The 23,536-nt window shown below is 36.8% G+C and overlaps 2 protein-coding genes across 8 annotated transcripts in view; both read left to right on the top strand.

Moving 5' to 3' along the window:
- The window catches only part of PAICS (phosphoribosylaminoimidazole carboxylase and phosphoribosylaminoimidazolesuccinocarboxamide synthase), a 50,005-nt gene extending 45,146 nt beyond the window's left edge, over nt 1–4,859 (top strand). For 5 of the 6 annotated variants that reach the window (XM_047855001.1, XM_047854997.1, XM_047854998.1 and 2 more), the window contains one exon: nt 1,820–4,859. In XM_047855001.1, coding sequence (XP_047710957.1) covers nt 1,820–1,986 — 167 coding nt within the window. In that variant the 3' untranslated portion in view covers nt 1,987–4,859. The remainder of the gene's footprint in view (nt 1–1,819) is intronic. The other variant, XR_007151427.1, reaches the window with a different exon arrangement.
- Nucleotides 4,860–9,858: 4,999 nt separating this feature from the next.
- Nucleotides 9,859–23,536, top strand: part of SRP72 (signal recognition particle 72) — a 29,212-nt gene continuing 15,534 nt past the window's right edge. The window contains exons 1-10 of one of the 2 annotated variants that reach the window (XM_047856082.1): nt 9,859–10,016; nt 12,128–12,248; nt 15,090–15,213; nt 16,474–16,617; nt 16,697–16,808; nt 18,813–18,844; nt 19,491–19,615; nt 19,709–19,766; nt 22,127–22,258; nt 23,188–23,316. In XM_047856082.1, coding sequence (XP_047712038.1) covers nt 9,905–10,016; nt 12,128–12,248; nt 15,090–15,213; nt 16,474–16,617; nt 16,697–16,808; nt 18,813–18,844; nt 19,491–19,615; nt 19,709–19,766; nt 22,127–22,258; nt 23,188–23,316 — 1,089 coding nt within the window. In that variant the 5' untranslated portion in view covers nt 9,859–9,904. Of the gene's footprint in view, nt 10,017–10,106; nt 10,710–12,127; nt 12,249–15,089; nt 15,214–16,473; nt 16,618–16,696; nt 16,809–18,812; nt 18,845–19,490; nt 19,616–19,708; nt 19,767–22,126; nt 22,259–23,187; nt 23,317–23,536 lie in introns of those variants that run through there. The other variant, XM_047856083.1, reaches the window with a different exon arrangement.

Genomic DNA, 23,536 nt, shown 5'->3' with positions numbered 1-23,536 from the left:
TAAAATTTTCCTATTTTACTAAGTTAGTTACCACTCCGTTTCCTTTTCAGCTGGCCAAATGTTATTGCTGTATCTCCCTGTTCTTATATGTTTATGTCTATTTTCTTTATTTCCTTTACTGCTGTTTTTATTTTTAATTTTTTTAAAGCTTTGGCAGATCATTTTTAGTTAATTCAATATAAAAAATACGATGCCATTAATAATATTTTTACAGCTGGACATGTTTGGTCTATAGTCAGTACACATGTATTGAAAAAACCTTTTAGTGTAACATTCAGCTATTTACTGCTGTTTTTATACAGTTTCGCCGATATACTTTGTGATTAGCCCATCTTTAGATCTTTAGCTAGATATCTGATTGTATCAGCTACTCTAGTGAAAGATTTAGTATAGCTATAAATGAAAGTCTAACTAAATTTATGCTAGGGAATAGTATAGGTATTATCAAGGGAGTTTAGTAAAGGGGAAATGTGACAAGCAAAACTTTGGCAGTTTTTATCTAGTACTGTCCAAGGAGAGAGAGGGAATCCGATGATTTGTGCATTTTGATTAGTAGAATTGGGGATAATCTTTTGGGTAAAAGTTTTACAGTGGCCTTTGTAAAATCCTGAAAACTCTATTTCTCTTTCTCTTATGGCATGCTCACTAGATAACCTAATTTTTGGTAGTTAAGCTTTCCTGATATCAGAAAGGGAGTCCTGAGCAATAGGCACAGGTATTTCAGACTCGAGTAGAACCCTGTGCCTAGAATACTGCTACTACTAACAGTTGACATTCATTGAGTACCAGATGCCAGGCACTGCTTCAAGCACTTTATCTGTATTCACTTGTTGAATCCTCACATAAGGTAACCACTAGTTATCATTCCCATCTTAATAGATAAGGACACTAAAATTAACATGACAGCTGTCACATAGTAAGTGATGGAGCTACACAAATTGGTTTATTAATACAAACTAATAAATTGTGTGATTTATACTTTATTCTTACTGGGGGTAGTGGAAGTCAAAGAGCCTGATGAATTCCAAGAATATTAGGGAATGGAGCTTTGGGATCTATAAGCTAGTTAGTACTTAACTTGAGTGACACAGAGGTAATAGTACCACCCCAAGAAACTCTGCCTGAGCAAACATTTGCCCCCCACAAGGAAGTTACTTTCTTACTATACTGTCTTTTAGATCTTGTTAATATTGAATTTACTTATAACCTGATATTTGGTAAAATTATTCTTTGTTTGGACTTGTTATTGCTTAAAGATTTAGGATGGTTCAATTGCAAAGACAAAAGTAGCAGCTAGAAAACTATCAAAAAGATTAACACACTTCAAGTTTGTCTAAGAACAGGTGCTTCTGTCTACTTGATCTTTGTTTTATTTCTGTTGTCTTTCACCAGGGATTTAAAAGTTTATTGTATGTGAAAAGAACTTTCGAAAAGGTGAATTTCTTTATAGTTGGATTCAGTGAAAGAGTGATAGACACTGTATATAAAATAGCTTTTCATGGTACAGAATTATTATCCTCTTATAATCTACTTTACCACTCTAGTAGTAGAGATAGAAACTCCTCCTGCAGATCCTACTTTAGACAAGGATGATACAGGAGCTTTTTATGGTCTTTGGTTAACAGGACTTCTCTGAGTGTAAAATAGTTTACTAGGGGGGCCTGGTTGGTTCAATTGGTAGAACATGTGACTCATGATCTCAGGGTTGTGAGTTTGAGTCCCGTGTTGGGTGTAGAGATTACTCTAAAAAAATAATTTACTAACGGTGTTTTCATTATTGACAGCTCAATTTTCTGTCTTTTCCGTTTTGAACCATTAGGTCTTGGCTGTTCAACCATACTGTCCCCAGAAGGATCAGCTCAGTTTGCTGCTCAGATATTTGGATTAAACAACCATTTGGTATGGGCCAAACTGCGAGCAAATATATTGAACACATGGATTTCCTTGAAACAGGCTGACAAGAAAATCCGAGAGGGCAATTTATAAGAACATCATTGTTTTGGGGTTTTTTTTGTTTGTTTGTTTGCTTTTAGGAGAAAAACTACATTTCTTGTTTAGCTTCAGAAAAAAAAAATCAAAACAAAATTTTTTAAATCAGAGAAAACAATTTACTAGTGAATAAATGCTTTTCTAGATTCATGGGTTAGTAGACTATATGGACATAATTATTAGCATTTCTTTAGAGGAAGTGAAATTACTGTAAGAATACTTTTATGGTCATTGTTAGGTAGGTAACAATCGGATATATTTCTTAAATGCTAATAAAGTCCTATTGTCGAGCTCTAAAGTTACTACTTGACCTTCTGAATCTCAACCCATAAGTTTTAGAAAGTTAAAATGCCTGTATCTTAGAGTCATTGTTAGGTAGGTAACAATCGGATATATTTCTTAAATGCTAATAAAGTCCTATTGTCGAGCTCTAAAGTTACTACTTGACCTTCTGAATCTCAACCCATAAGTTTTAGAAAGTTAAAATGCCTGTATCTTAGAGTCATTGTTAGGTAGGTAACAATCGGATATATTTCTTAAATGCTAATAAAGTCCTATTGTCGAGCTCTAAAGTTACTACTTGACCTTCTGAATCTCAACCCATAAGTTTTAGAAAGTTAAAATGCCTGTATCTTAGAGTGATAAGAGAAAAATATAGTCAGTCCTCTTTTACATTATGATCTTTACAAAATCCTAAGGGCATGTTGTTTTATTTGCAGTCAGTATCTCAGAATAGATGTGTATTTAGCTGTAGACAGAGATGCTGCTTTGTTTTGTTTTTGCTTGTTTTCTTAAGAAAAGTTGAGATGGGTGTTAGGGGTAGGAAAGACTAAGTAGGATAAAGGGATACTGTGGAAGCCATGGAAAGGGGACTTTTCTGAGAACTTTTCTGCTGGGTGTTAGGGCAGTTCCCCATGGAAAAAAAAAGTATAGTGTGAATCACCTTTGCCATTCCAAATGAAAGATATACTTAGCTATTATGGGTGCCTCTGTGATCCTAAATTCTTTTAATTCTGATAATACATGTTTTAGCCAAACTAACAATCCTCAGCCTAATGTCATTTTTGAAAACTGGAATCTCCTAGTTGATAACCATTAAGTAGTTTCTTTCTTACAACAGAAGTCTGAGCAGGGTACCCAGTGAGATTCACCTCTAAGAGAGCAGTTGTTACTGAGAGGTGTTATAGTTCATCATCAATCTGTAAGCCATATTTGGAAGTCACTGTTAGGTTGTGCAGTCCTGAGTACTTTTTATAGATCACTAAACTTTAATCTGAATGTCCATGAACCCCTAAAACTTGCAGGGAAAATTTTACATATATGTTCACATTTATAAAAATGGGGCAACCATAGTTTTTATCCAAAAGACCTGCATCCTCAAAAATGTTAAGAATCTCTGGGATGCCTGGCTGGCTTAGTTCGTTAGCCTCTGACTCTTGATTTCAGCTTGGGACATGAACTCAGTCATGAGATTGAGCCCCGCATCAGGCTCAACCCTGGGAGGGGGCCTGCTTAAGATTCTCTTACTCTGCCCCTCCCCCACTCATTCTCCATCTTCCTTCCCTCCCTCCCTCCTTCCTTTTTTCTCGCTCTCAAAATAAACTTTCTTTAAAAATATTGATCTCTGCTACAGATCAAATCTGGATAAGACCCTTGCAACTGCCTTATACTGTCTATACCTTTTCACCTCCCTCTCAGCTGTTAACAAGCTTATCATCTCATATCATTTCTTTTACCTGGTCTCTGGGGCAGGGTATGATTAACCTAAACCACTTCTTTCTTGACTAGACACCAAGATACTCCAACCTCAATCCTGAAGTTTTTCTTACATTATTCTTTCCCCTTAAGCATTGATGTTTCCTACACAGTCTCTCCATTATTTATAAGTAATCATTGGAGTAACTCCTTAAGCTAAAACCAGTATTACTGATTGCTGGCGCTGTGTTTGTAGTCTTGTATTTCTGTCTGAATGCTTTAAACTTAATTCATCTTCCACCCAGCCTGTTAACTCTGGCTACACTCACTGCTCCAAATCATTAGTGTTATTTCATACTTGATGCTTTTCTCTTACATTCACATCTCACTTATTACCAAGTTTTTAATTAACCCTGTTTACCCATCATCTGTACAAAAGCTTCAAGTGGAGGTCAAATTCTGCATTATTAGGCTGATCTAGAAGGTCTCCATTCTCAGTGTTTTGAAGTTGTCTAGGACTTACAACATAAATTTACAATGTCTTTTGCAGTTTAGATTCCTTTGAAAATGAATGCCATTGACTCTGCCCGTAGAGATTGCACACACAATTTACCAACAGATTTCATTGGTTTTTGGTGTTCCCTTGAAGCCTATCCATGGTCTGTAGTTTAAGAATTACTAATGAAACTCATCAAGGGAACTCGCTTTCCATAATTTTTCAACTGTCACTTAATCTATGAGATTAAAAACCTTAATCTTTAATCTCTAAGAACCTTAAGTTCTTAGAATGAGCTATTAAGATCTAGTCTGTTATTAAAATTTGTTAGTTACTAGAGGTTCATCTTCACGCTCTGTGAAACCTTTCCAAATCCCTTCTAGCTACAATGGCTACAAGTAGTTCTTTGTTGGGTTGGAAGCTCCAATAGAGGAGAGGATTGAATCTTACACTTTATTTCCTTCCTCACATTGCCATGTGCTATGCCTGTCTGCTAGAGATGGGAGAATTATAAAAACCATGTTCTGCTTCATTCTTTTATGTTCACAAGGACAATTAAAAAGATACAATTTCAACATCTTTAAACTTTGGCTTTGTTGCTTCTGAATAGTCATTGGCTGTAGTTTCAACTCTTCTATCCCCACCTAGTAAAAACTTCACCTGTTTTTGTGTAGTACATGAAAAAAAATTCAAATGTTTAGACTAGTGGATAGAACTGACCTTTTTTTTTTCTTTTAACTTTTATTTGGTAAAGAGATAGCAAGCAGTGGAGGGACACAGATAGAGGGAGACAGAATCCCAAGCAGGCTCCGCAAGGCTCCAGCACAGAGCCCAGTGTGCAGCTTGAACTCAGGAACTGCAAGATCATGACCTGAGCTGAAGTCAAGCGTCAGGTGCTTAACCAACTGAGCCACGCAGGTGCCCAGGACTGACCATTTTTAATGGTCATTATGTCATTATCCACTTCACTACTAGCTTCATAGAATATATATATATATATATATATATATATATATATATATATATCTATCTATCTATCTATCTTCAGTAGTGTTGTTACATTAGTACTAAAGTTCTTGAAAGTATTTTTAACTGTTACATAAATTAACTTACACAAATTTACCTGGTTTGCCATCTTTAGGTGTTTGTACTTTCTGTGGGCTTGTAGGTAAACATAAAAAGAAGAAAAATTTCTCCAAGTCATGTAGTACTTAAACTTTGTATCATAAAATCATGTTATAGTTGCTGTTGCTTTAATGCCTTCTGAAATGAAAACACTAGCCAAATAAAAGACAAAGATAAGTTCTTGTGTGAAGCTTTATTAATTCATCTATTCATGAAATACATGTTTTGCCTGGTTTAATTCTAAGCCCTAGGAAAGCAGCAGTAAATAGAAACAAGACCCCCACTGTCACAAAAATCTTATGGGACTACAAACCATGAAAGATCTATCAGGTAGCCTTAGGAAAGTATAAGTGCATATGAAGACTAACCAAGGTGATGATAGGACAGTGCTGGGAATAAGAGGAAGGCTCTTCTGAGTAGAACAGAGCAATGATGTACAAGAGCAAGTCATGCAAAAAGGTGGGGAAAATCACTTACTAAACAGGAAGTAAAACAGCTTGGCCTTTTTGACCACCTGCAAACACATGCCACTGTTGCTGGAGCTCTGGTGAGCAAAGGTAAGAATGGAAGATGATTGTAAGCAAAGGCTAGATCACTTGGGGCCTGCAGGCCACATTGAAGTGTGAAAGGAAAAAACACTGGAAGGTTTGAGCAGGGGCATAACATGACATTTAACATGTTTTTAAAGTTCTCTGTCTAGTGTGTGGATAAGCAAGTTAAGGGACTATTTATTATCCAGGTGAGGGATGATGTGACCTTCAGTAAATTAAATGTTAACACCTCAACTGCTTCAAATGTAAAATGAGACTAATACTACCTCCCTCATACTGTTAACAGAATTAAATGAGTCAACATATGTAAAGTATATCCTGACACATGAATATGTAACATTCCTTTGGCATATTGTAGATGAGTGAAACAAATTCACCATGAAAATTACCTTGAATTTATTTTTTAATTACCTTGAATTTAATATTCTGTTCAGCTGATTTCATTTCTAAAAATAGGGGAAAGGGCAGGGAATTAGCATAATAATGTGGCTTATCCACAGTCCATCTTCAGCCCAGCAGTTCTTGGGAAGCCGGTGAAAATGTTTTAATGGCACTTTTTTTGCATTTAACTCACCACAACCTCAAATTACTTGGCATGGAGTTGTTCATCTAGCATTGTGGTACAGTGAAAATAGAATGGAAATAAAAGGATATTCTTGGGCACATCACTTTGAGCTTCACTTCTCATTTGTAAAGTCGGGCTAAAATCTTTTCTGCCTACTTCACAGAGTGGATAAAATGACAAGATACTGTATATGGAAGTTGCTCAGGAATCACAAATGGCTAAATCCATTAGTGCAAAAATAAGGTTTTGAGTACTGATTATGTGCAAGATCCTGGAGATGCAACAATGAACAAGATCCATTTTCTGCTCTCAATCTTGGGGTCTTCCAAGGACAATTTCAAAGCACTACATCATCTTAACCTGGAGGAAAGGAGCAGAGATTCTGAGCACACAAAGGAGGAGGGGATTTAAAGAACAAGTATATGTTGTGAGTGAAAAGGAAGGACTCTTAGGAAGGATTCTTAACTCCCCACACTATTCTTAATCCCTCTTAACTTTCTTCATTAAATTGATTACCACTGGACATTGTATATATCTCTCCCAATTAGAAAATACATTCCATGAGTACACTGGATTGTCTTTTTGTTGTTAATTGTATACCTAGCCAACTAGTAGCAGAATGCCAAATACCAGCACATATGAAGCATTCAGTAGTATTTGAAATGGATAAATGTGCAAATTCCCATAGGTATGGCAACCTGGAACTACACATAACCAAATGTTAGAGGAGTGTAACATGCAAGGGGACTAGGGAGTAACAGAAGACCTATGTGGGTTGGGTAGGTAGCAAGCTGTATTATAAAGGACCTTCCTTACATGATAGGCTTTTGGATTTTATCCTGAGGGTAGGAGAATGGCATCACATAAATGCTTTAAAATATCACTCTGGTTTGGAAGACTTGTCTCAAAAATGGCAGACAAAATCCATATATTTATATCCTGTTTGCCATGAAACCCCATTAAAATTACAAAAGAAACAGAAACCTAGGAATTCATAGAATTCTGAGGAATTTCTGGAAGCTACATAGTATATGAGATCAGACTGATGCAGAAACCAAAATTGTGAATCCTTTTGCAAAGTCAATGTTCTAAGAAGTTAGAGAATCACCCCTAAGGCACCAAAGGTTCTTAACCTTTGGTGGGTGGGGTTGTTGTATAAAAAACACCTTTGGAGACTCTGATGAGAGCTACAAAACCTTTTCTCAGAAAAGTTGACACAAAATCTTGGGCATATCAAATGTCATCTGAAACTCGCCTAACCCCATGAAATCTAGGCATAATTAGCTTAAAATCTGTTACGGTTCCACAGTCACTGAAAGTCCACAACTCTTTCCATGATTTTTACTAATTTACAAAGACTATATCCTCCTGAACTAGTTCACTAAACCAATAGTGCTGCTTTTACATTGTGCTATATTGACCAGACATGAAATGTGCCAAATACCAATGGACACAACCATGAGCTGGACATACTTTCTGCCCTGAAGGAACTCAGATTAGGGGTTAACATAAGCAAAAACTCATTCAGTTAAAAAAGTTGAGTACCAACTATGTGCCAGGCAGTGTGCTAGAGCCTAAGGATACTTCAGTGAATAAGGGTAAATAGGGCCCCTGGCCTCATGGAAATGACAGTCTATATAAAGAGATAGGCCTTAGATGATGAGTGTTCAGAAGCAAAGAGCTACATTAGAGAGTAATGAGGAATGTTGCCTAGTCTGCAAGGTCAAAGAAGTAACTTTAAAAAAAAAATTTTTTTTTAATTTTTTTTAACATTTATTTTCTGAAAGAGCATGAGCGGGGGAGGGGGCAGGGAGAGCAAGCTAGACACAGCATCCAAAGCAGACTCCAGGCTCTGAGTTGTCAGCACAGAGTCCAATGTGTGCAATCCACGAATGCGAGATCATGACCTGAGCAAAGTCAGACGCTTAACCGACTGAGCCACCCAGGAGGCCCTTAATTTTTTTTTTTAGTATTTATTTTTGGGAGATAGAGCATGAGCAGGGGAGGGGCAGAGAGAGAGAGAGAGAGAGAGAGAGAGAGAGAGAGAGAGAGAGAGAGAATGAGAGAGAATATCTGGTGCAGGCTCCAGGCTCCGAGCTGTCAGCACAGAGCCAAAGTGGGGCTTGAACTCATGAACCACAAGATCATGCCCTGAGCCAAAGTCGGATGCCTAGCCAACTGAGCCACCCAAGAGCCCCTACTTTTTTTTTTAATGTTAATTTATTTTTGAAAGAGACAGAGTGTAAGCAGGGGAGGGGCAGAGCGAAGAGGAGATGCAGAATTCCAAGCAGATCCCAGGCTCACAGCTGTCAGCACAGAGCCCACAGAGCCCAATGCAGCGCTTGAACTCAGGGACTGTGAGATCATAACCTGAGCCAAAGTCCCACGTTTTACCAATTGGGTCCCCCAGGCGCCCCAAAGAAGTAACTTTTTTTTAACCTGGAACCAGGATACAGAAATATTGAAAGATGAAAACAGGATGACGAGAAAGAGAAGAGACGTGAAGTGGCAGGAGTTAGTAGGATTTTGACAACACTTGAGTCTGCAGCGGTGTTCAATACACTGTCCTGTCATTCTCAAGAGTACTCAAAAGGTACTCTGTTCTGACATTCAAACACATCCTGGTATTTAAGTTCTTACAAAAACTCTAAACCTGTCTATATCTATGTATTACTTGAGGTGCATGAAGTATCTTTTATCCCTAGAATAATGTTTTCCTTATCTTACAGTCAGGAAAACTGGGACTCATACACAACTTGTTCACAGGCATCTATAGTGAGTCGCAGAGCCAGGAACTCAATCTAGGCATTCTCACCCCAAAACACATTATCCTTTGGCCGTATTGCCGACTGTTCCTGAACTGGAGCCCAAAGGGCAGCCAAGAGGTTTTCATCAAACGTGCTTCGTACTTGGAAGTTTTTTTTTTCTTTTGTGCCTTTCCTTATATTCGCTTCTCTGCCAGACCTCTACCCAGACCCAACCCCAGGTGTTCCTAATCTTTCAAGATCCTTTTCAAGTACAATTCCTTTATGAAATATTACCCAGCAGCAAAGAGAACCGTCTCTCTCCCCCTCTCCTTCAAAAGACTTCCTATGGTTTCTAGCTAGTATATTACCACCCTACAGACCTTTTATTTATCTTCCGTAGGCCGTCACTCAGCTCCGCCTCGTGGGACCAGGGTGCTGCTTCGCCGGCAGCGGTACCCCCGGAACCGCGGACTGCTTTGAACCAAAACTGGTGAACCCGTTCTGAACCCACTTCCGTGGTCCGACCCTAGTTCCTTCAGACCGGTTTCAGGTAAGGTGCATCGACTGTATCCAGGCAAATTCCTATAAGATCTCGGCCTCCGATGCTGACTCACGGACGAGTGCGCTTCCGACTCCGAAACGCTAAGCAACTACCAGCTTCCTCCTCCGCTTGTCCACCTCAGAGATCCTCTTCCGGGGTAGAGGTCGGCCCGCCCAGCTCCGTGTCTCGTTCAAGATGGCGAGCGGCGGCGGCGGCGGGGGGGTTTCGGTGCCTGCCCTCTGGAGTGAAGTGAACCGTTATGGCCAGAACGGTGACTTCACGCGCGCTCTTAAGACCGTCAACAAGAGTAAGTGTCGGGGCGGGCGCCGGGGCGAGCTCAGGCCGGAGGGAGGACGCGGCCTCCTTCCGGCGCGCACGACCCCCTCCAATTAGACACGGGAAGGGGAGACCCCGCCGCCCGCTGCAAGAGCCGGAACACTGGGCGGGCTTGGGTCGCAGCCCCTCAGTGATCAGCCCTTGGTTCTGGGTTGCTGAGAGCCACGTGTACTTCCCTCTTTACCCATCGCGGGAAGTGAGGGTGGAATTTAAAGGGACCGCAGCTCCATGCGCTTCTTCCCAACCGTTTTCTTATTTGACTCTTAGCGTTTTTACTCCTTAATTCGCAAATAGCCCACATCGCCACCTTTTCTCTTTCCTTTTAGCGGAGTGATCAAGACAGTATTGCTGAGGGAGCTTGTTTTCTTGGACCGCAGCGGAGGGAGGAACCTGTAAGGGACACGTAGTTTAGAAGCTAGTGCTGACAAGGTGGGCGTTGTACAGACTCAGGGGAGATGGAAAAGGACTGATACGGATGTTAGGCCTCTCACCCCCATCGATAGACTCTCTCTCCAGTGTCATCAGATCAGAAAATGTGTGTGTAAAAGCACCAACATTTGAAATAACGTCGGAAGAAAAGTTTGGCCTCGTTTGTTTGTTGTTGTTTTTTTTTTTGCCCTGTAACGGATAATTTCGAGTCAGTTGCCTTGCATGAGAGGTTTAGGTATTATATTCATTTATCCTTTAGTATGTAACTATAATATGGCCAGGCTTTGTAATGCTGTCATGCTAAATTCTTTACTGAAGATGCAACCTATATTTGGGAGATTTGGAAGGTGATTGCCAGCACATGGTTTGGCTGTTTAAAGCAGTAATAACATACAAATTATGTCAGTAGCATACAAGATTGTGTAAATAATTTGTAATATCCTATTGTTAATGTGAAAAGAAGTGATTGTGCCCCCAGTGCACTTCTGGTGATCAGACATTAAGGAAACTGGCTATTGATTAGAGTTATTTTGATTACTAAACTTGTTTTGAATTAACGTTAGCCTTTGGCTAGGCCTGCAACCCATACTATTCAGTGGCAGTATAGTAAGTATTTTGCAGGAATTATTTAATCATCAAGTTTATCAGTGTATTTATCAATATATATTTTCTTAATTGGTAAAAATTTTCTTTAATTTTTACACAGAATTAGGTTCCTGTTGTTGCCCAGGGGCAAGGAGAGTGATCCTGATCATTTTGACACTGAGCAGCTGTTTAGCTTTGAAACTTTGCCCCTAAGTCCTTCCTTGTCCCCTTTTGGTTGGTCGTCTTAGATGAATAGGGAAATTTTGAATGGTTTTTGGAAATATTGCTAGCAAAATAGCTTGCATTTGTGTTCTTCACAGCTTATAGATTTTTCTAAAATATTCTCATTTTATCTTCTTAATAATTTCGTAAATGGGTAAACTTTCATACTCATTTTGCAGATCAGAAAACTGACATTTATCAGTGAAATGATTTGCCCAAGAGCTCGAGACATTAATGACAAGCTTGTACTCAAGCCTAAGTCATTTGCTGCCAAATTCTGCATGAACATTTTTACTTTCTCTGTGAACTAATGAAATATGTAAGATGTAGCATGTGTCCTAAGATGGAAAAGCCAGAGAAAATCGCTTCTTAATTCTTTTTCTTTTTTTCTTTTTTCTTTTTTTTTTTTTTTTGCTACATGCATCTTGGGAATCTGTCTCCTTGAAAATCTTACTAAATTATAACGGTCCTTATTGCCACTTCTTTTTAAAATATTTTTTATTTTTATTTGTTTTTGAGAGATAAAGGGCAGAGAGAGAGGGAGACACAGCTCCAAGCAGGCTCTGCGCTGTCAGCAGAGAACCCAGTGCAGGGCTGGAACTCCCAAACCGTGAGATGTAGACTTGAGCCAAAGTCAAGAGTTACATGCTTAACTGAGCCACCCAGGTGCTCCCCTTATTGCCACTTCTTAAGTTAAAAATGATCAGTCATTTTTTTTAATGTTTCAACTAATTGTTGCTGCAGTAAAATTGGAAATGTAGCTTTTTGAGGCAGTGGGTGGGAAAATCTAGTAAAATTGTAAAAAGGGAATGGATTTTAAAATTATTTTCCTAAAATTTTTCTTAGTACTACAGATCAACAAGGATGATGTAACTGCTCTACACTGTAAAGTGGTATGCCTTATTCAAAATGGAAGTTTCAAGGAAGCCTTGAATGTCATCAACACTCACACTAAAGTGTTAGCCAAGTAAGTGATTCAGTTAGTTGTTTGTGCAGTTATTAGAAATATGTTTACTGTAACTCTAACCATTTCCATGGTTTTTCTTCTCTATTGAGTGATTTTTTACCTTTTCTTTCTTTCCTTTTTTTTTTTTTTTTTGTTTTTTGTTTTTTGTTTCCTGTTTGCTAGTAGTATTTCTGAAACTGGAAGGAGCAATAGTATCTTTGTTCTTTTCTGCCTTAGGAAGTATTTTTTCTTAAGTCTATTTATTTATTTTGAGAGAGAGAATGCGAGTGGGATGGGCAGAGAGAGCAAGAATCCCAAGCAGGCTCTCCACTGACAGCGCAGAGCCCCAGGCAGGGCTTGAACTTACGAACCCAAGCTCATAACCTGAGTCAAAGTCTGATGCTTAACTGACTGAGCTGCCCATGTGCCCTAGGGAGCCTTTTTCTTTGACCCACTAAGAAGCAAGTAAACTGCTGAGGGATATGGGGCATAAATATAATGATTTCTTGGAGGACATAAGGAGAACAACTTAGAAGTTTAATTGAAAAAAAATAAAAGGCAGGGGTGCCTGGGTGGCTCAGTCGGTTAAGCGGCTGACTTCGGCTCAGGTCATAATCTCACGGTTTGTGAGTTCAGGCCCCGCATCAGGCTCTGTGCTGACAGCTCAGAGCCTGGAGCCTGCTTCGGACTCTGTGTCTCCTCTCTCTGCCCCTCCCCTGCTCGTACTCTCTGTCTCTCAAAAAAAAAATTTTTTTTTAAATAAAAAAATTTTTTAAAAAAAGGCAGAATGGGTAGAACTAGAACCTCTAGGGTAAGGATGTATAAGTAGAGGTCTTTAGGATAGTATGGCAGTCTTAGCCTGACCTCTGTGCCTACCTCCTTTGAGAATGGTTTAGGTGAGTATGATTTTAGGCCAAGATCATTCAGTTTTAGAGCTCTTTAGCAGTCTTTAAAATGTATAACATTTGTTGTTATTTTTGTTAATCTTTTTCATTTCTCATTTCATGAACTGTGAACCTACATTCTAAATTGTTACTGCAACTTAATTTTCTTTATAGTTATGCCTAAGCCCCAGAAGAAATGTGTATTGAAATAAAGTTTGCAGCATATTTACCTTTTTTTTTTTTTTGATGTTTATTCATTTTCAAGAGAGAGATTATGAGCAGGGGAGGGATAAAAGATCCGAAGCGAGCTCTGAGCTGACTGCAGCAAGCGCAATGCAGGGCTTGAACTCACGAACTGTGAGGTCATGCCCTGAGCCAAAGTTAGATAGATGCTCAACTGACTGAGCTACCCAGGTATCCCCAGCATATTTACTCTTTGATGAAATATTGGTTTATAAATTTAAAAACGGTGTACAGTGTACCCTTGAACAATGCAGGCACGAACCCTCCATGTAGTCAAAAATTTGAGTATTCCTTTAGACTCCTCAAAAATGTTACTGATAGCTTATTATTGACTGGAAGCCTAACAGATGACAAACAGTCAATTAACACATACTTTTAGGTTATATGTATTATATACTATATTTGTACAGTAAAGGAAGCCAGAGGAAAGAAAATGATATTAAGAAAGTCATAAGAAAACACACTTAAAGTACTATACTATTTATTTTTAAAAATCCACATATAAGTAGACTCATATAGTTCAACCTGTGTTGTTCAGAGGTCAACTGTATAGTTAGTGTACTTCTTTTCATATAAGAAAAGGAGGATATAAGAATTTATAGGTGTATTTTCCTGAGTTTAGAAAAACAAACACTAGATGGAGAACAGTGAATTAAAGTAATCACTTCTAGGAGGTAAAGGGGAACAGGATAGATATGATTAGCCCTGGAATAAAACCTCTTAGTGCATATATACCTTTCTGGGTTTGGGGTTTGTTTGTTTTTTCTTTAACTATATACATGTAGATAGATGGAAAACTAATTTTAAAACTTAATTAAAAATATAAGAGGAAATAAAGGGGACTCTGCTTTCTAGTAAACATGTTTATACTAAAATTCAATATCTTTTTGAGTTTTGGCCATTTTGTGAGGTAGGGAAATTTTCAAATAATGTTTTTTAGGCAAGTAAATAAAAGATATTGTCATTTGCTTCATAAATATTCTTCCTCATGGGTTATGGTTAAAACTCCCAAAATGAGTTTCAGGTTGTCATATTAGTGTAGCTGAGTTAAGTCAATGTAGATAAGTAGTATTTTTGTTGTTGTGTGTTTTACCATTTGTTTGATTATAAGCACTATGTTCTTTTAAGATTTTAGTTACCTTTTCTTTGCTACTCATTTGCTTCTTGAACAAATTTAAAGCAGCTTTATAGGATTTACTATTTCATTAATAGATTTAAGAGACTACTATAATAACCCATTTAAAATAGTGTTCAGATAGTCTTTTTGTCTAAAGTAATTAGTTATTTAGCTGATTCATTATTTCATTCTCTCTTTTTTTAAATGTTTATTTATTTTTTGGGAGAGCACTACCAGGGGAGGAACAGAGAGGGGGGACAGAAGATCTGAAGCAGGCTCTGTCTGCACTGACAGGCTGACAGTAGTGAGCCTGATGTGGGGCTCAAACTCACGAACTGCGAGCATTATTTCATTCTTAACTGTTTGTTTCAAAAGGCCAATAATTCTAATAAGAATATCCATGAAAGCAAGAGAGGCAAGGGACATGAATGTAGTATTTTCTGCCATTTGTGAACTGTTTTTCAGACGTGTCACTAAATGTTGTCAGTTTTCTCATCCATTGTTAATGGTATTAAATGACTTAATATAGATCAGGTGTTTACAGCAGTGTCTGGCATATGGTGGGTGCTCTGCAGTGTTAACTAATGACCAGATACTGGGTTTTTTTTTCTTTTTCAGTAATTCTCTTTCCTTTGAGAAGGCATATTGTGAGTACAGGCTGAACAGAATTGAGAATGCCTTGAAGACCATAGAAAGTGCCAATCAGCAGACAGACAAACTAAAGGAGCTTTATGGACAAGTGGTAATTACTGCTTTAAAATACCTGTTGACATTCATCCTGAGTGAGCATGATTATACCTGTAGCAAGGAGCAGGGATGAGGAACCCCAGCCCATCCTGAAAACTCGCCACCAAACCAATTCTTGAGGTTTCAGTATAGTCCCTCTTGATCTTCACACAAACGTTTGCATATATACTGTTCTATGAATAAATGGCTTCTTCATGGTAATTAGAAAATTAAAGAAAATTTAAAACTATCCTATCAAATTATAATTTTTTAGTTGGAAAGGTGAAGGCCAGGGGGATATGTTTAAAATAAATTATGATGGATAAGAATCTGGATGAATTCAGGTAGTTTATGAAATCCCTAAAATATCTTATTCTGAAAGGGTTTTGAGACCTGTTTAAGCCTAATGTAAAAATAGGGCTATTAAGGATGAGAGGACAGAAATGTTTTATTAGATTTAACAAAATCCTCTTAAAGATTTTTAAAATGTTATTAAGGGCAAATAATGTTGTATTAAATGTATTGTCCCAAGAGATGGTAGGAGTTTAACAATACATACAGGTTGGAGAAAGATTTGGGCAAGTTCATGGATTGTAGGTTTAGAAAGAACTTTTAAGGTAAGCTGGGCAAATTTAGGGTAAATTGCAGCATTTTGAGATTGATGAAGGGCACCGATTTCTGTCAGACATGGTTGATTTAATTTACCCAGAGTGGCAGTTCTTCTTGCCCTTCAAGAACAACTTGAATGAAATAAGCAGGAATTATGTTCTGTGTACTTGATATATTACCCCTTTACTAGCTCATTTTTGGGAAGGAGAAAATGAAGATCAAATAAAGTGAACTCCTAGGAAGTGTTAAGTCCTTTTGTTAACATCTAATTTTGTTCTTGTTTATTGGAGCTTAATACTCATGGGTGGGGAAATGTTTTCATTGTAAGTCAGATCTAGGTAGCAGGATGATTTCCTTGGAAAGGTTTTCTTTTACAGCCCACTTAGGCACTTACCCAGCCTCAGGAAGGGGGTAAATACAATGACTTTTCTTTTTGGATCATGCCTACAAACCTGCAGTATAGTAGAGATTCATTGCCGAGTAACTTTGCAAGTATTAGTAGCACGCAGAACTAATTGAAAAGTTATAAAGGAAACTGTTGATTGCCCATAACATGCTAAATTAGGTTTGCTACTTAGTGATTCCAAAAAGGATTTGTACGATGTTTGAGACTTAATACTGTATTTGTCTTCCTCTCTGGTTTTTTACTTGCTATTTGTCTCCCTAGCTATACCGGTTAGAACGCTATGATGAATGCTTAGCAGTGTATAGAGATCTTGTCCGAAACTCCCAAGATGATTATGATGAGGAGAGAAAAACAAACCTTTCAGCAGTTGTTGCAGCACAAAGCAATTGGGAAAAAGTGGTTCCAGTGAGTATCCCCGTGTACCCACACAACTATGAAACAATAATCCTATCTAGTGTTTGACTTTTATTTTGCTCCACGGCAGGAGAACTTGGGTCTCCAAGAAGGCACACATGAACTATGCTACAATGCTGCATGTGCACTGATAGGACAAGGCCATCTGAGCCAGGCAATGAAAATCCTACAAAAAGCTGAAGGTTGGAAATTTATTAAATTTATGTGTAATTGTAATAAATAACTATTATTAAAATAGTTATTTCCAAAAATTGTACTCGACTTTTGTGAAGTTTGTAAATGGAAATAATGATATAGTGGGAGTTTTTCAAAGTTCATCTAGCTTTATGGGGCACCTAGGTGGCTCAGTTGGTTAAGTGTCCAACTTTGGCTCATGATTTCACAGTCTGTGAGTTTGAGCCCCAGGTCGGGCTCTTTGCTGACAGTTCAGATCCTGGAGCCTGCTTCGAATTCTGTGTCTCCGTCTCTCTCTGCCCCTCCTCCCCTGCTCGTACTCTGTCTCAACAATAAATAAACATAAAAAAAAAAAAAACAGTTCATCTAGCTTTTCTCTTGGCATTTTAACATATCTCTCCCTTATTTCTATCTAATCCCTAAGCCAGAGTACTTGTCCATTTTCATCCATACCAAACCTTAATTTTGAGGAGGTTTTTGAATGAATTACTATGAATATTAAATGTAAATTGAGTTCATGTCAAGTATTTACAGCAATACGTGGCATATAACATAAGCATCCAATAAATACTGGTTATCATTATTAAACTGGTACTCAAGTATAATGATAATTTAGTGTGACTGTGTGGGTACGTGCATGCATGTGCATACACAGCATGTATATTGGTGACACTATTCAAGCACATCTTAACTCCGTTTAACATGTTTCCATATATAGCATTTACATGCTCTGAACAAGCTTTTAATTAAGAAAAAAAGAAAAACAGCCTATTAGAGAACTTATGTCTGGTTTCAACTCCTGGAACATGTAAACTTTTCTTCTGAATACATATTTCCCTGGAAGCTATAAACGTGATATAGGGACTGCAGTAAATGGTGTAGAGGAAAAAATGGTGAAATGAGGTATATGTTTGAGAATTATAATTTCTTGATTATACCTAGTATTGACAGTAGTATGGGAAAAGGATATTCTTATACATGGAAGATTTGAGTATAAAGTAGTGCCAACTTTGCAGTGGGCAATTTGGTGATATGTAGCAGATTTTAAAATTTGCTTACCCTTTGATCCAAGGATTTCATTTTAAGAAAATAATTAAATTAGTTAAAAGCAAATAATTAGATAAATGAAATTTATTTTAAGAAAATAATTAGATAAGTTCATATATGTATTTTTATGAATGCTAATTGAAGGGGTAGTCATAAGAAAGAAATTTAAGGCATGATGAGTTTCTGTCCTATAAGAGGATTGGCTAAGTTTTACCATAACCACAAAATAGATTATTATTATTTTAAATGATTGCATGGTAATGTAGATCTATATTTATTATAATCTGAAGATATCTACATATTATTAGATGAGGAAGGGGGTCTCAAAATAGTATGTAGAATGTATCTGTTTCATTTTAACAGTAGCTGTGCATTTGCATTTAGAAAATAGTAATTGAAATGCGAATAGTGGTTCTTTTGGTGGTGAAATTATTGTCATTGTTTTAATACTTTTTTTGTCATTGGTTTTTTGCAGTCAACATTTGTTACATTTATATTTTTTAATTCCCTTAAAATTTTTTTATTGTTTTTTTTTTTAATGTTTATTTTGAGAGAAAGAAAGCACACGTGTGTACAGGGGAGGGACAGAGAGAGGGAGAGAGAGAATTCCAGGCAGGCCCCATGCTGTCAGTGCAGAGCCCAACCTGGGGCCTTGTTCCACAACCGTGAGATCATGACTTGAGCTGAAATCAAGAGTTGGACACTTAACCGATTGAGGCACCCAGGCTAAAATTTTTTTTTAACCTAGAGATTACAAATGAAAGAAAAATGCCAGAGAGCTAGAATAACGAAAACTGATAATATTTATGTAACATAGTTGATGTTAATAATAAAGTTCAAGTTTGCTTATTATTAAAATTATCTTGAAATCTTCTTCCTAAGAATTTAATTTTTGTCCTTTGGAATGGTGAAAGGAATGGGAGTTACCCTGCAATGTTAATTTTAAAACCATTTTTTTCCTATAGATCTTTGCCGCCGTTCATTATCAGAAGATTCTGTAAGTATTCCAGTGTTAAACCCAGATTTTACACTTCTGACTAATATGAATTTATAGGAGGCTTTGTTGTAGTGTTTATTAACTTGTTGAAATAGGTAATTTATTTCATATAAATAGAATAGAAACCCTCTTGATCAGTTATTTGATGGAGTCTCAGGCTGAGAAATTACAATAACAATTTTTATATACCTTATACATTTTATTTTAAATTCATATTAATATAAATTCATTGTCTTATTTTAGATATAAGGCTCAGGTCTTTGAATATGGGTCCTTTTATAGGAATTCCATGCATATTTCTTTAATGAACCACAAATAATCCAGTAGTCAACGATTTTCAGTTTTGTTTAAGTGCAGTACCTTAAAGACAGCTGTGAAGTAGTTTCATTACAGAGTCCTTATAGCTGTTAGCTTTTTCACCAATCTTTTATTGTTTTCTAGCTCATACCTGTTGACACAGCAGTTTACTCTAGGAATCCCCTTTATCAGATTCCTAAATTTTAACAAAACTGACAGTAAGGGAAATTTTCTGAAAATTACATGTTGTCTTTGAGATCATGTATCTTTTGAATGTTTGGAACACTTGGTAATTATGAAGATCAATTTGGAGAATTTACAGGGGAAAAAAGTTTCTTTTTCTACTTAGGATGGGACTGAGGAAGACCCACAGGCAGAACTGGCCATCATTCATGGGCAGATGGCCTATATTCTGCAGCTTCAGGGTCGTACAGAGGAGGCGTTGCAACTTTACAATCAGATAATAAAACTAAAGTAAGTAAATTATTGAAATGAAATGCCTTTTATAGAGGATGAAGTTTCTTTGTAAATGTTTGTTCCTTTTTGACTGTTGTTTATTGTTCACAGGCCGACAGATGTGGGATTGCTGGCTGTGATTGCAAATAATATCATTACTATTAACAAGGTATGGGCTATCCATGGCTTTCTTATATTTTACATTGAAAACGTATTACCTCGGCTTTGTCCTAGGGTAACTGTTCTTTTTCCATGACACAGTACAGTTGTAGCAAAATTACAATGGAGAGTGTTATTTAACTTTCATAACGATGATGATTCTGCAAGCCATATTCAGATAATAAAACTTTTTTGTAGTTACAGACTCTGGACTTTAAAATCTTGGCCTTTTACCAGTTTATAATAATGTAGAGAATCTATGTATTGAAAAATAAATTGGACTTTTTTTATGTTTTTATTTCTTTTCGAGAGAGAACGTGCAAGAGAGAGTGGGGGAGGGACAGAGAGGGGAACACAAGAGGATCGAAAGTGGGCTTCCTGCTGATAGCAGAGAGCCCAATGTGGGACTCAAACCCACGAGCTGCAAAATCATGACCTGAGCCGAAGTCAGACGCTCAACTAACTGAGCCACCCAGGTGCCCATTGTTTAGACTTAAACATGCATGTTTTATGTGACATTTTCATCTAATGAGTCTGAATACAAGTTTTCTATATAAATAATTTTTTTCTTTCTCGTGGTTTTTATTTGGGGGGAGGGGAAACATGGACAGGTTTTCTCTCTACCCACTCCCAATACTACATGTAAAATATTACAAGTGTGTATATAAACAGGTCTAAAGAGTACTGTGTTAGTAAAATTAACTACCATTTAGAACACTGTTTTAATGGAAGAACATTTCAAGTTCAGATTTGAAATTCAAGTCAGCAGAAAATAAGTAACATTTGATTCCTTTTGATCAGCTGTGTGAATCTTCAAGTGTCATTTATTTCATCTTCACAGTTACGTTTCTAGGTGGCAGTACTTATCTCTGATTTATAGGAATATAATCTAAGGCTGAAAGGAGTTAAAACAGTTTGTGTAAGGTCACACAGCCTGTGTTAAAGGTGGAACTTGGATTCAGATTCCAGAGATTCAATTCTCTGATTGCAGAGTCCTTCATGGTAGTTCTCCCCTTCTATAGTAGAAATCTAGAGAATCCCCAGAAAATGAGATAATAGCATCAGGGCCAGTAGTAGTTATAGGATGTTGCAGGCTATCAGCATAGTTTAGGTCTCCAAAAATAGATTGTGGCATTTGAATCTTAGCATTATATATCTGCCTGTGTTTATGAATTATTTGAAATGCCAGTGAGGATAAATTCATTTTACTTGGATATATGATTATGGAAAGGAGAGTGTGTGAAACACTAAATATCTTAATCTCATTGTAATTATATGCCAAACTTTCTTTACTCAACAAACTTTTTATTCAGACTAGTGCTGGATGCTATAGGTAATGCAAAGAAATATGAAACTCAGTCTTAATCATTATATTGTTCAAACTTTTTGACTTTTAACTGAAGTATTGGTGAAAGAAAAGATCTCCATGTTGGCAAATTTGTAGATGACCCTTGAAAAGGAGGGTTACAGTTTAAGCAAGTGAACATATGGAGAAATATTTGACCTGTGGGAGGAAACTAAGAAAACAAATTAAAAAGATATGTACTGGTTTGGAGCTTCACACTCAGAAAAAGTAGAATTTATTCTAGATTTCTTCTTTGCTTCCTTTTAGTCTTCATACTAATAGAAGACCTGGTTTAAAAAGCATAGGGATATCATTTATTTGCAAATAGATATATTATTTAACAAAGAATATTGTGCACACAGTAGACATTCACATGCTCAGTTTGGCCTTCTCAGGATGCAATGTAATTTAATTGTCTTCCTTATCCTAGAAAGGTATGTGACATTCTAGAATTCTTAACAATAACACTGTGCTTGTCCCACATAGAAGTTTGAGAAATTGAACTTATTTGAGCTTCTACCTAGGTGAGAAGTGTGTGTGTTGGGGGGGGGGGTGGTGGGGAACAGTACATTACATTAGCATTTTTTGCTAAAAATGGGTTCAAAAGAGGTGTGAATTTATTTCTAAATTTTAATGATATGCTTACGTAATGACTATTGCAAAGAGAAATGAATTGCGCTCCTCGTTTGTTATCTAAATTCTAAAGGGCATAGTTTGTAGCTTGCATATTTCTTTGTATCTTTGTCATTAGTCCTAATTTCCAGTGTAAGATTTGTTCTGTCCATATGTACTTTTCTTCACAAAGCTCAAAACAAGCAGTTAAGAGTGGAAGGATAAATCAAAAGAAAACCAAGAACCTAAGACAAATTTATATGCATCTTAGAGATTTAGGCAACCTAACCAGGTAGATGTATTATCTTCCAAGCTCTCTTGTGTATTAAATGGAAGAGTAATAAAGTCTTGAAGTGTTAAAAGAGTTAAAGTCTGAGATTGCTGTTAATGGCAGATGAACTTTTTTTTGTCAGGACCAAAATGTCTTTGACTCCAAGAAGAAGGTGAAATTAACCAATGCAGAAGGAGTAGAGTTTAAGCTTTCCAAGAAACAGCTGCAAGCTATAGAATTTAACAAAGCTTTACTTGCTATGTACACAAACCAGGTAGGTAACAAACCTCCAATTCCCCTGGCTAGCCCTTTTGGAGTATGGCATAAGGGGTGCATCAGTACAATTTATTTATTTATTTTTTTGTCTTATGTAAGTACAATTTATTTATATACAAATAAACATATATATTATATAAATAAATATATATAAGTAAATCAGTACAACTTATTTACATTTTTTGTCTTATATGTCATGTGTTCTTCAGAATGTCATGTATCAGATTTTATTTGTTAAACAAGTAATTTGCACAATTCTTTGTAAGGGTCTGCAGCTGCCTTTTAAGAGGAAGAAAACATTATTCACACTTGTAAATGAGATAATGTTCTCATTACCTTATTTCTGATCTGAGTTAAAGTAGAAGTCATTAAAGATGTCGACTGTGATTATAGGTTTAAGATCTTTCATTTTATTTTTTACTATTTACTTAAGTTATAAATGCTAAGGATGTAATTCTAACTCTAACATGCATTAATTCTAAATAATGATTTTATATTCTTCTGTAACAGAGGTTTTCAGTGGGAGTGAGAGGCAATAACATTTTTATTATTTAGAACTGAGTCTAGATACTTTAGCAAGAAATACCTATACATTTTGTTGTTTTGAAGCAAAGACTGATACTTGTATTTTTTTTAACAAAATTCTGGAATTTAAGCATACAAATTAATGTTTAGAACTAGTCCTTTCCTAAATACTTTCATAACTCATGGCTTAAATTTAGTAAATGGAAATTTTTTTCCTATAAGAAAAAATTGAGAATAGATATTATAAACCACTTCTTTCACCCTAGATAGTTGTTCACTTACTGTTGTCTTTCAGCTGAGTTCCCTCCTCTTCCACCCCCATCCTTTTCTTTTTGGTCATTCACTTACTGTTTAATTTCATTAACCAACTTATTTGGGGGTGGGGGGGATACTATCTTTTAGGCAGAACAGTGCCGCAAAATATCTGCCAGTTTACAGTCCCAAAGTCCTGAGCATCTCCTGCCTGTATTAATCCAAGCTGCCCAGCTCTGCCGGGAAAAGCAGCACGTAAAAGCAATAGAGCTGCTTCAGGTAAAGGAATTACTTGAATTTTTAATGAGGTGTCAGAGAGTTGCATCCTTGTTTTATTTTCATTATAATAGCCTGCAAACTTGTAAATAAAATGGGAAAACTAATAGGTAATATACCACTAGACAAATTCCACAGTGTCACTTTAGTTAATTCTTGAGCTACCACTTTGTTTTGTGTAAGTTTGCATTAATGTTTGCCTAAACCCTGAGGAATGCTTTTC

This window comes from Prionailurus viverrinus, chromosome B1 (genome assembly GCF_022837055.1).
Source record: "Prionailurus viverrinus isolate Anna chromosome B1, UM_Priviv_1.0, whole genome shotgun sequence".
NCBI classification, from domain to species: domain Eukaryota; kingdom Metazoa; phylum Chordata; class Mammalia; order Carnivora; family Felidae; genus Prionailurus; species Prionailurus viverrinus.
The sequence above is the reverse complement of the archived record's forward strand: the minus strand, read 5'-3'. Positions and strand labels throughout refer to the sequence as shown.